The sequence below is a fragment of the Coturnix japonica genome, chromosome 3 (assembly GCF_054131305.1).
Source record: "Coturnix japonica strain WE chromosome 3, WE-NBRP24, whole genome shotgun sequence".
Classification (NCBI taxonomy): Eukaryota; Metazoa; Chordata; class Aves; order Galliformes; family Phasianidae; genus Coturnix; species Coturnix japonica.
Window position 1 is genome coordinate 59,994,709 of NC_140665.1, and position 12,829 is coordinate 60,007,537.

A 12,829-nucleotide genomic window follows, 5' to 3' on the forward strand; every position below is an offset into this window, starting at 1 on the left:
TCTTGCCCTTGTCGTGTAGTTGGGTTTGTTGCTTTTATTTAATTAGTGTGGTAATGCATTAAATTTTAGAAAATGTGTCAGAGCACTTAACTCTTCTCTTTGGCAAAGGTGGTGGGGGAAAGCAATTAAAATGTTTGGTTTTGTTTAAGTGAATCACCAGTGAAAGAATGGAGAAGGAATAAAATGCTTTTAATTTATATATATGTGTGTGTTTGTGTGATATATATTTGTGTGTGTGTGTGTGAGTATTAGAATTGCAAAACTTAATATTTTGACCAGGAAAGCCAAGATAAAGGACTATACTGGGCATTACACAATCCTTTCCTAATTTGGTATCTGTTTATTGAGGCATGCTTTGTAGTTGAAATCAGATCTTTCAGATGGTCTTTTTGGAAGGATACAAATGGCTTACAATTTTCAGAATGTTTCCCAAAAAATTGACTTATGGGTTCAGAGGGACAGTGTGTAAACATGATTATGTAACCGTCTTTGCTTTGCATGCAGTCTCTACTAGCAGGTGAAAGTGCTGATAACCATCAAGATATATGTGTATATATTCCTGTACCCTGGAAAGGTTCAGGGAAGTAGTATTCAGATGGCAGTGGGTTTTTTTTTTCTCTCAAATTGTATTTTGTAGCTTCTTTGGTGGACGTAAAAGCAAGTATATTCCTTTATTGGGCTGAGGCTTGCTTTTTACAGTGCATAAATTCTCCTAAGAGTGTAATATTTAGTTCTAAATATAGTCTCTGATTTAACACAGCTAATTTTAACTAAATTATTCACATTGGCTCAAAATATCAACTGTCCTCTAAGGAAAGCAAAGCCAAGTCCTCAGAGTGTATGTGGAGAAGATGGAGGGGTTGGAGGAAGGTTGTTTGGGCGTCACAGAAATGTGAATCCCTGATTTCTGTTTCATGCTGCACAGAAATGAAGCATTAGAAATCGGACAGTATTCAGGTGTTGTCAGTCTCAGAATCAGACACAGGTATGTCAGAAAAATGAAAGTATTTGAAGTTAGAGTCAAACTGGTGAAAGACAGAAAAGTACAAGAAAACAGATTTTTCCACATCTATTTATTATGTTGTAGTCAGTGTTATAGGGTGGATTTTTGTGACTTTTTTGTATCTTTGGCTTGCCATTGTCGTTTTCTGAAAAAACTCTATTAGTAGTAAGAGAATGAAATTCTCCTGGTAATACTAAATTGCTGTTCTTCATGTGGGAAATGGAGACAGTAATACTTATTAAAGCACAGAAAATACCTTTAGATTATAGAGTAATGCTCAAATGTGACTTAAGGTTGCTCCTGTGTGACCTGAACTGGGTTCCAGATGGTGACCTAGTGGTGACATGGTCTGATTTATTGTGGAAGAGCTCAAGGTTCTCAGTAGCCCAGTTCTAACTGAATATGAGCTATAGTAACACATTACTTTGTTACTGTGTGGGGACCAGCATCTGAAAAGGAGGAATTGTCCCAACAAGTTTTGTTCTTCTTGAGGAAGAAGTTGAATCTTGGGATTAACAAGGATGACTTGTGTCCCTTGGAAATGCTTGGTGCAAGTATACCCAAACTGTATGAAGTAAATGGCATGTAGTGTGTTCACCACTTCTGAGTGGCATGGAGCAGGGGCAGGTTGTCTGCATTCAACTGCCTGGCCTGATAAGTGCTTGTGGCAGGCAGGGAGGGAGGGACATAGTGTGCTGAGGCACCTGGCCGCAGAGTGCTGCGAAGGCTGCAGGCTGTGTGCAGGGCCTTATTTTCCTGCCTTGGGGGGCCTGCAGCCTCACTGCTGCAGACACAAGTCAGCAGAGGAAGTGACAGTGCATACAAGGTTGAGTCTGAAGATGAAGGTCTGTCTCCTGCATGACTGTATAAAGCTGAAAGCTGCTACTCCTGTTGGAAGGAGCTGTTCTTGGTGGCTCTAATCACGACAAGGGGTCAATTTCTTAGTGGTGAGCAAATGGGGCACAGACTGATATGGATTTAATATTTTTAGGCTAAAGACTGGACTTTAAATAAAAAAGTAGAAGAAAACAAAATACCCTGTGGCAGAAGTTTCCACTTATTCTTTCATTTCTTCAAAATGAAGTTTCTTGATTACGTGACTGCTGTTCTGGAATATTGTTTTATCCTCTTATCTGCGGGGGGGAAAAATAGAACCTGTTAATCTAGAAATTGTTCTACTTAGTTACGTAACTGATGCTTAAAAATAGCTTTGGATTGCTGGAAAAGAAAGATTAGACATTATGAAGTAGGATTTTCCTCTTCTGTTCAATTTCTTTTCCTTTATGTGGAGCATCTACATTTTAGACATAATCTTAACAATTTTGTGGTTGCCAGTTGCTTGTTACGTGTACTTCCACGGCATTATTCTGTAGCCCGGCTCTGAATTGTACATGTGCTGCAGTAAAATAGCATCAAAGCTGAATGGCAAAAATTGGTTGGCAGAGAGGTCTTTTCATGGTGGGGCAGGTGCTGCTGGGAAGGCAGATTTTTCGAAGGGTTCAGAGCATTCCTTTTTATGTTGCGTTCTTAGGAATCATGGTTATATTGGACTGGGAGCGTATAAGTGTATACTGGATGTATAAGTGTATGTAAGTATAATGTATGTATGTAAGCGTATAAGTTTATACTGGGAGTGTATAAATAAGGTGGCAAAACATATAAATAAAGTTCATACTGTCTTTGGAGAAAAGTGGTTCTTTAAAGACCCAGTTCTATTCAAACATGCTCAGCTTTGCAATTTAAAAATGTTTTATCTAGGTTAGGCTAACCTTTGTAGATGAATCTAGCAGACAAATCTGATTTGGTAGCCCAGTTTTCATTTTGGATTGCTATTGTGACTTTGGCAGTTATTTATGCCTCATTTCCAGTGCCTGAAATGGGCTTACCTTCTGTTTTCTTTACCATCTTTAATAAGATGGTCTGCGTGTTTCAACAAAAACAAAACGAAAAACCCCACCAACTATATAGCATCATATTAGCCTATTTTTTTTTTCTACAGGCTTTCAGTGGAACTATATTTCCACATCCCTAACAATGACAGCTAGAATAACTGAGTACAGTAAGGAAAATAGTCTTGCAGTAATTGACTGCTGTAATTATTTATCTCTGCAGAGTAATCTAATATGCTTTACTTGCAGCTTCATGGACGACATGATGCTTTGTTAAAGCTGTCCTTGCTGCTGATACCTTCCTTTGTTTTAGAGTGGCAGCATCCCACTTCTGTTTCCCTCCTTTATATTCACATGTTAAATCGTTTTCCATATGTGAGCTTTATGTGAGTGAGTTTTTTGGTTTTTTTTTTGTCTCAGATCTGACTTAAGAAGATGGACGTTTCTTTGAAGATGTCTTTTTCCTGGAGTCCTAGACTCTGCAGCTGATTATTAATAGCCTAGATATTGCTAGGCAAATTGTTACTTGACAGAAATGTTAGTAGACAGAACTATTTTATATTGAGTCCTAAAATATCATTTATGCTATGATCCCTTAAGTAGCCTGGGTGTGCTTGGTACATATGGGATGTGTTGAGGGCTTGAGGGTTTTCTTCTGATAACTTTTCTCCCTGCCTGCATACACCTCAATGTTTGTTAAAACCTAAGTTTTGCTACAGTAGATCTTAAGTGCTTTACTGGGTGACTCATAGACTTGTATCTATTGGCCTTTTTTTACTGTTGTTGTGAGGTCTGTATTTGTTTTCCCCTGTAATTTCTTTCTGTTGCACTGGCTTGATACATTCTCTCTGAAGTCTGCTGCTAGTAAGAAAACACCAGAGATTTTTGTTAGGCTTTATTTGTGGAAGTTTTTGTTACTTGAGATGTGATGGTTCTTACTGCCAAGCAGCTAGTTTAAAGGAGCAGTAATGAGGATGGGAATCATTTTATTCTGTTTCAAGGCTGTGTGTGTGTGTGTGTGTGTGTGTGTGTGTTTTGTTTTCAATGAGGTAGTTTGGATGACAGATTGTTTAACCAAGTGGCTTTTAACTTAATTGGTAACTTGAACCTCAAATCTTACTGTAATGTAACATAAGAGCGAGCCTTTCTATAAGGCATTTCTTTCCTCAGTGGTTTTGGTTTTTAAACCAATTATGCATTTGCTTGTTGTTCTTGTTTTTTGTTTGAAGATGACATTATCTCCATCTTGTGCTTAATTTTGTTGCTGTTTCTGATTTGATTACACGTGCAAGTCTGTGGGAAGCTACACCATCTCCTTTGTTTTCTAACTCAAGTGATTAAATTAGGAATTTTGGCTCTTGAAATGGTGGCTATAAATGTAGAGACTGATTAGTGTTACTCAAATAAGATCATAAGAATGTTGTCTTTCTGTGTGGCCCATTATGCCATTTAATTGCTTGTCCTTGTTGCTGGAACCTAACAGCTTTGCTAATGAGATTTTTGTCAAAGCTTCATCTCAGGTGTGGTGAAAACGTGGTGTACACAGAGGACTTGTGAAGTTTGGGCCTTTTTACAGATACTTCAAAGTTGAAGAAGATCCGCTTTGCCCTATTTGTCAAAGACTGAATTTTAGAAAGTATTTCAGTACCCTAATTACTGTAAGTGATTGCACTCTTAAAATAGAAAGTCAAGTAGCTTTTACAGAGCTGGTTCCTTGTCAGTAATGTGTCCTGGGGAAAGGCAGGGAAATATGAATGAGAGTAGACAGCTTCTTCTGTGATGTGCTGACAGCAGGACTATCCTATGTATGAAAGTAGGAAAAGGTGAATAAAAGATTTTCACTGAGTAAATAACTTTATTCTGCTCAATGACGAGGCTTTTCACACCTGCTTTTGCTCTGCAGACATAAATGTGACACAGGCAACTTGGCTCTTTGACGGTAAGCATTTTAGTATTTAACATACTAGTATTGTAAATCAGTATTACTTGAATACTAGTTAACGCAATTATTATGTTAAATAATATTTCACCTGCAGCAATTTATTTTTTTTCTTGCTGGATTTCTTTTTTTCTTGTTCATGACCAGCACTTCCTGTTCCTAAATATGATTTGCTTATGTATGAGGATTTCAGGCCCACTCTCTCTCTCAGAACTTATTAAATGCCTGAACAGTTCTCTCTGGTCTGCAGGGCTTCCATTTCTGACACAGCTTTCTGTGACACATGATTGTGTTTATTTATTCTTTCAAAGAGATTCATTTTCAGAGACTTCCTCCATTCAGATCTTACTTCAAGTTTACTGTATGAAAATATAGTATGAGTGGCATTTGTGATGAGAATGTTGAGGATTTCTGTGCAGGGGGGGAAAAAAAAACCCAAACAAAAGCAAACAAACCAGCCCATTCCTGAGACTGGCTATTGCTGCCTGGGAAGGCACCCTTTTTCTTCCAGGGGGTGATGAGTCAGTCCCTTAAGTGCTTTTGCTTAGGGCTGGCCAGCTGCCCATCCGTGTTGATGTCCTGCAGTTGGCTCAGTTGATTGTCTGTGTTGCAGTCATGCTATCCCAGTATGTAAGTAGGTAGGTACTGGGAACACAGGTATAGCACAAACCTTGATTTGCATGGCATATAATCCCGTTGTCTTTGTCTTGTGTGTGGGGCTTGTTTTATTTTTACCAACTTCCAAGAGATTTTAGTTGCTCTCATTATTGAAAGCAGTGAAAACAGCTGTTGTGGAAAAGATTTCCAGGAGGCAGCCACATGCTCTCATGGTACAGAAAACTTGTGGCTATATCATTGTTGTATGCTGGACACTGGATTTGCTCTGGCTTGCTGCTGGAGTACGTGAAGTTAAGTTACACCACAGGGAATAGTTTAGCAAACATCCTGTTACAGACATAAGAACTTTCTTATGCTGAAGCTTAGTCAGATTCAAGTGGATATGTACAATAGTGGTTTGGCTTCCCCCATCTGCCTTCTGCTCAATTAGTGTTAACATTTTAGTTTATTTTCCTGGATTGGGGTAGTCTGCATCTGCCTTTAGGGGGTAGGGAGCAAAGCAAAAAGGAAGAGAACATCATCTGTTTCTAATAGTGACTTTATTCTCCATGGTCAGAGCTTTCTAATTATAGCTTGGATAAAATATCAAATTTCAAAGTCCTTCACACAAGGAAGGTCTCTGTTTCTAGTGGCATTAGATACACATGCATCTCACTGACATATGCATTGTAAGCATTTTGGTTTTGATTAGTATTGGGCAACTGAACTAGCTGATCATTTGATTGGGAGAAATGAAGAAACTGTTAGGTACGGAAGTGTGTCTTGCAGATGAGTATTCATGAAGTGCTGATTTCAATTTGCAGCCAGGGAAGGTTTTCAGGGTTACAGTAAATCTTTTCTGCCTCTCTTGCATTATGACTGACCACTGGGGCAACTGATAAGGACTTGAAGTAGCTGATTGTGTTATGAATCTGACCTGAGAAATGGCTTCAGAGATTTTCTTTTAAGTCTGGTAAATGAGGATGGAACTAGTGATGTTTTAAAGTAAAAACCACCAACTAAACAACAAAAGGCATAGGAAAGTGTAAATAAAGAGTCCATTAATTTGGAAGGCTGATTTTTATTTCATTTTATTTTTCTCCTCTTCCAGAGGAAGTCTCTGTCATTCTTGCTCCCACTTAAATGAAATTCCTGTGATTTAGTTTTTTTGGAAAATCAAAATTGATTCTCTTGCATTATTTTTTTTTAATGCCAGATACAGAAATAAGGTAATTAAGAAATATAACACAGGGCAGTAGGAGAGCCATATGGAATGTTATTCACTTTTGGTTCTGTCTTCTGCTACTATGTGATAGAAATCTTGTAAAACACATTTCTAAGATACTCTTATTTATGTGATGTGGGATCTGTTGTATCAAAACTTAGGAGTTTGATGCCAATTAGATGGGTGGCTTTGTGGTAGGCACAAAAAGATATCAATATGATTGAGAAGCAAGTTTTGATTTTTTTGGTCTTGATGATGTTCAAATGAAAACCAGTAGCAACTTGCTATTTCTTTTTTCTCCCGTCTCTTCAAGTTTTCCTTGATGAGAACAATCTTAAGCATTGAAAGACTAATTCTTTTTGTATGCAAGTCATGTTTAAGTGCATTTGCAGTCTTCAAATAAAGACTAGCTTGATGAAGCAAAAGCTGAACCATGCTGAGAAGAGAACAGTAGCTCATTGATAACTCAGTTTGCTTATTCTTGGATAGTGCTTTCCAAAATACGGTTTGAATTTTGGATCATCCTGTGTGGAGCCAAGAGTTTGAATTGATGATCCTTGTGGGTTCCTTCCAACTCAGGGCATTCTACAGCTCTATCGTATGAGAGGGGAAAAATGTGTTTGCTTGGAGTCGTCTTTGGCAGGATTTGGTGAGAAGGACCTTTATTATTTATTTATTTGTTTTTAACTTCTCTTACTGTGTGAATCACCCCACACTGGTACGTGTTGCCCAGAGAGGCTGTGGAGTCTCCTTCTTGGAGATCTGCAGAACTTGTCTGGACAGCCTTTTGGGCACCCTTGTATGGGTGTCCTGTTTGAACAAGGGTTGGAACAGCTGGCATCCAGAGGTTGTTTCCTGTCTCAGCCATTCAGTGACTCTCTAAACTTATTGCTCTGCCTGCAGGAGTAATTACATCTTATGAGGTTTGCTATGGCATTTCTCAATTTTGTGTTTCTTATACTATGATGAGATGTTTTAGAATGCAGACCAGTTCTTTCCAGCTGAGCCTGTGTTCAAGGCAGATTGAAGCAATATGCTCTAAGAAAATGTGCGAATTTTCTCATATGTTTCAGTGAGAGTTAATGGGAAGACCAATTAGGGCAACTTGAAAGCAAAATTGCTAGGTTACACTTGGAAACAAATTGTCAGATACATCCAACTGCTCTTGCTGTATTGCAAGTTGAGGCTGCTTGTTGAGTTGAGAATCAGAATTAAGGAGAACAAATCTAGATCTAATTCAGGACTTTAAATGTAGAGTAGAAGAAAGCAAGATACACCAGTAAAAATAGGTGAGGGAATGCATATACTTCTAATTATTACCAGTTTTAATTCTAGTTTGATGCTGGTGTCTAGATTACATTATCTATATTTCAGATCAAAAACTCTACACTGAATACCTCTGTAATCTTCTTGTTACAAAACTGTTTTTGAACTTGTGTAAGCCTGCAGGTTGGGTTTCAGCTCTTACCATTCTCTTCCAGACGTGACATTTCTACTCATAGAAATCAACATATCCTAAAATATAGTAAGTATAGTTCTCCACTGTCAGAGAGGTCTTTCTGTATTGTAATACTCTGTTCCTGATGCAGGCAGATTGGCTACATGTGATGGGCACATCACAGTTTTAGGAACTTGGTGTTGTGCATCACTGTCTCCACTGCTGTGGCAGCTGTTTGGCCAGAGAACCATGATTCCTTCAATTTTGAATGGATTGCATAGCATTCTGTTGTCTGACTCCTGCTTCTTGAGCAGTGTCAAGGCAGAAAACAGCCAAGGAAAATGTGTATCTGTAATACAGGATTTTAAGGATGAAGTGCAGGGAGGAAGGGCGGGCTTTGGTTGTGCATGTAGCGATGTCTCACATTTGTTAGCAACACTGCATCAAGTAGCAAAGCTGGTAGTATTATCCATCTCATTCTTTCTAATATGACCATGCTGTGTGTCCAATGGGTAGCTCTTAAACTGTTGGTCCATTTCAACCGCATCTGATAATACTGTGGAAGTCTTAAAGGTGGCCACATTCTGTAACTGGTGTGAAAAGAGGCAGCTGGGTAGAGGTAAGAGATAAAGTAGTATAAGCTTTCTCTTTAAAATGAGAGAATTTATGGTGGGGCTGTTATGAAGGCTTCAGCAAGGATTTTCACCTCCTTAGTGGCCTTGACTGCTTTAGGAGTCAGATGTGTATGTAAGAACCCAGTGTCAGTCAAGGAACTGTTTATTATTTTGTGGAATATAATGTATTTTTCTGTGAGATGAGGAGTGTGCCTTTATTGCTGAGATATTTTGTGTTGTGATGCAAGTGCACTGAGAAAATCTTGTCCCCAAGCAGGAAGAGTATCTGAGCTGGGGGTAAGGAATGTTGATGTCGATACATAGAAGTGCTGGTCTTCCTGTCTATGGCAGGGTGCATTAGAAAGCATACCCAATTAGTAACTTGTTCCGGCTTTTTGCCAGAACATACTAACCTACTGCAGTCATCAATCTGGGTAGCCTAGCTGTTTCAGAGTACTTAGTTGATCTATATGTATGAATGTGTGTATAGTTTAAGAGAAGTGTTAGGATTGTATCTGCTTTACTCTGAGCAAAAAGGATCCCAAAAGAATAAATAAACCAGCTCTTTCATTCTCTTATCTACTTTAGACCTAATAAGCAATTGTGAGCTTGGGTAAGTTATAGCCATGTGACATGGTGGGAGCTGATCCTCTAATGAGAGAATTAGGTGCTTATTTCTGGTTGTCCATGTTCTGTGATGTGAAGCACCTGTTGCTGGGGATGTGTGACGTCTCAGGCTGTCCTCAGTCACCTCTCCTTTACCTTGGTCATCTTTGCTCTTCTGTCAATTCCTGAGCATCATCTCACTGATTTCTCTGTTCTTGGTATTTCAGCTTGGGATGGATTTAATAAACTTTGCTAAACACAGTTCCTATGCTGTGTCCTCTTTGGATTTGTAAATAATACAAAACCTAAAAGGAACATTTTTAAAAAAAAATTATTTTTTTTTTAGAATCCTTTTTTAAAATCACCTGATGAAATGTAGTTAGATAGTGAAATCTGAAGGGGGTGTGTAGTACTGTCCAGGAGCTGTCACTATGTCTTGTCTCAACACTTCAGTTTTACAAAGTGTGCTCAGTGAATTGTGTTCCCCCTCAGAGAAGGAGAGGAGGGGTTTTGGGAGAACAGCAAAGCAGGGAGCTCCTAAATTGGGTCGCATTTATCATTTGTGTCATTAAAACTATTCTGAGCTGTATGGGGAGAGGAAAAAAGCTTTGCCTTGCGTGTTGAAAGTGAGAAATAAACACTGCATTCTGCCCACAGCCTGGTAAGTGTGTCTGGAGCTGCTCTTACTGCCTTCTTAGTGCAGTTCTCAGCAAAGTAAATTTGAAAAGCTCTTATTTTGAGAATGAAAGCATATTGAAATCTTGAATGGCTCAGAAGACCCTGTTTTGTCAAGAAACCCATTTCCTTCTATTTTTGCATTTCACCTTGAGGTTGATGTTTTGCCCTCTGGATGCTGCATTAGTATTCATTTTGTGTTGTACTTACGTAATAAATCTTTCTTCCCAGATCATTCAACTTCAAGTGGTACATCCTCGTTTAAGCCCAGCCGATCACTGGTTTCTATTCCCACTGCCCATGTGATGCCGTCTAATGCCAGCTCTTCACTTTCCAAACACAGGGAAGCTTTCAAGTCTGATGGCTCTAAATGGAGTACAAGCTTTGTACGGTCAGGAGGTGGCAGAACTCCAGATGCCCTAGACAATTCTCTTGACATGAAAGCTGCAAGACCTGTAAGAAAATGGTCCTCCTTGACTAAGCTCAGCTCACCAAACACCTTCAGCCCGGATGGCAGTAGTCATTCAGTGGACTCCAGAGCTGGTACAGACAAAGCTGTGTCACCACCATTAAGGACAAATGGGCCAAACTGTTTGCATGACAGCATGGAGTTGCTAAAAATAGAGGACAAGGAAATAGGGAAAAAACGGTCTTCTCTACTGGACTGCAAATACAAATTTGAAACGTGCAACAAAGATGATTTTGTTTCAGATTCCTCAAGTAGGAGACATGCCTTAGACTTGAACTACAGTGCCTTACCTGAAAGCAAACCTGTGGCAGCCAGTTGTGAAGCTTTTGGACAGAGATATGCAACCTTGGGACAACAGGCTGTGAGTGGAGCTCCCATACAGCCAGCAGTGAGGACTCAAATGTGGCTTAAAGAACAGTTACGGGCAAATCCCCTGGACTGCAGGACTGCAGAAGAGCCCTATGGTGTAGCTGCATGGCATGTACAACAACTTGAAGACTTTAGGCCCGGGAGTGAAGAGCCTGTGCAGGTAAGACTATAGCTTGGTGTTTGCTGCCATCGTGTGGCCACTCGTTGTGTTCGTGAAGAATAATGCCTTTCACACAGCTTTTAATAAAATACAAAAGGAAATAAGTCCTCTTAACTAGGTGGTGGTGGTTTTAGGTGTATGTTGGGGTTGCTGCTCCTTGTGTCTTAGTATCATTTATCTGCTAGCAATTTTCTTCTGACTTCTGTTTGCTTAGATTGAAACTGCTGGTTCGCATGAGACCAGCATCTCTTGTTGAAGCTGGATAAAGTAAGAGGTTATCAGAAAACATTTTTAACAGTTCTTGAGAGTGTTTTTGGTCATAGTGTAGTGGAGGAAATGTGAACGACAATTTTTCATCTGAACTGAGACATTTAATGTACACAGTCAGAAGGACTGATACCTGCATGCAACAATATCACTATGTTCAGGGCTTAGAAGCTCAGTTCAATTTGCTGTTACTGCTTATTTTTATTTATTTATTTATTCATTTTAGTAAATTAGCTGACTACTGTTAATTAGATTCAATCACATTTATTTAAATGAAATGCGTTTGTCTTATTTGAAGTTTATTTCATGAGTTGTGATTACTTTTATTTATTTATTTGGAGAGGGGATTTTTAAGCCTTTCTAATATGACAATTCCCAGTCTTTGCTTCCACCTCCTCCCCTAATGGGAAAAGATAGCTTGTAAGGGGAGGCATCAAAAGAAGTGTTCATGCTTACATTTGTTATGCTGTCTGGCCAGGAAAGTTGCAAGGAGATTACAGTATGTAAACTTTCACAGCAGGCGGTGTGAAGTTAGTCTAGGATATTGTCCCACCAAAGATAATCTAGCTGGATGTGAAAATAACTTTCTTCCAGCCTGATGATAACAGTTGTGCTCAAATGTTTTTGCTTCTTCCACTGTGGGAAAGACTGACAAATGTAGAGGTTATCAGGATCCCACAATGCTCTTAAAGGGATGTGTATTTTTATTATTATTTATTAACATAAAAAGTTGAGGCTGGTTAATGTTACCAAATTAATATCACCATGATTTATAAATAATAACAATAATGACCTTTTTCTAGGTTCTTCACTTCTCACAAGTGTATCCTCAGTCTGGTTGTGGTGAAATGTAGTTTCCCTTTTTTGGAGCAGTTGAAGCCCTGAGTGTATTATTATGGTTATTGTGCAGAAATCTCTTTTTGTGGTTGAAGGCAGGTAGGCAGGCATAGGTGTCCAGCTGTGTTTTGAGGACAGAGCCCATAGGGGGAGCACAAATATTAGTTACCTTTTTGGCTCAATTTATAAGAAAAGTAAAGCGTGGACAAGAGCTGGACTCTTCTGCTGCTTCTGTTTGCAGGTGTGATAACTCTAGTAAGGAGGGAAGACAGAAGGGGATGAGGAAAGGAGGATGTTTTTGACAGATTTTTAATTATGATGAGGTATTAAAAATGTTTTTCTGGATATATTGTGTGGTCTGCTGTAATATTTTTCAAAGATATATGCTGTGTGTGCACCTGGGAACTCAGATGCTATTTTTTTGAGAAGAAATGAGCCTCACTATCCTAAGTGAAATACATATCTGGGAGAGAGATCAGGAAGCAAAAGAGTATAAGACTTTTTAATGAAGAAGCTGTGAATGAAAACATGCAAACTCTATAGTATCTTAGTTTCAGCTGATATTGTTTTCTTACAAGGGCCTGTTACTACTGTATGTTTTGGTTCTGGGAGAAAATAAAAACCAGTGTTGATAGCACACCAGTGTTTATAGTTGCTGCTAAGCATTGTTGTACAGAGCCAAGGCCTTTTGCTTTGAAGGGCCCCAGGAGCTGGGAGGGAAAAGTATTAGGACAGCTGACT

General features: G+C 39.0%; 1 protein-coding gene across 4 annotated transcripts in view; it reads left to right on the forward strand.

Moving 5' to 3' along the window:
- CEP85L (centrosomal protein 85L) overlaps positions 1 to 12,829 on the forward strand; it is a 121,089-nt gene that overhangs the window by 45,903 nt on the left and 62,357 nt on the right. For 3 of the 4 annotated variants that reach the window (XM_015858642.3, XM_015858639.3, XM_085541770.1), the window contains exon 3: positions 10,218 to 10,984. In XM_015858642.3, coding sequence (XP_015714128.2) covers positions 10,292 to 10,984 — 693 coding nt within the window. In that variant the 5' untranslated portion in view covers positions 10,218 to 10,291. The remainder of the gene's footprint in view (positions 1 to 10,217; positions 10,985 to 12,829) is intronic. The other variant, XM_085541769.1, reaches the window with a different exon arrangement.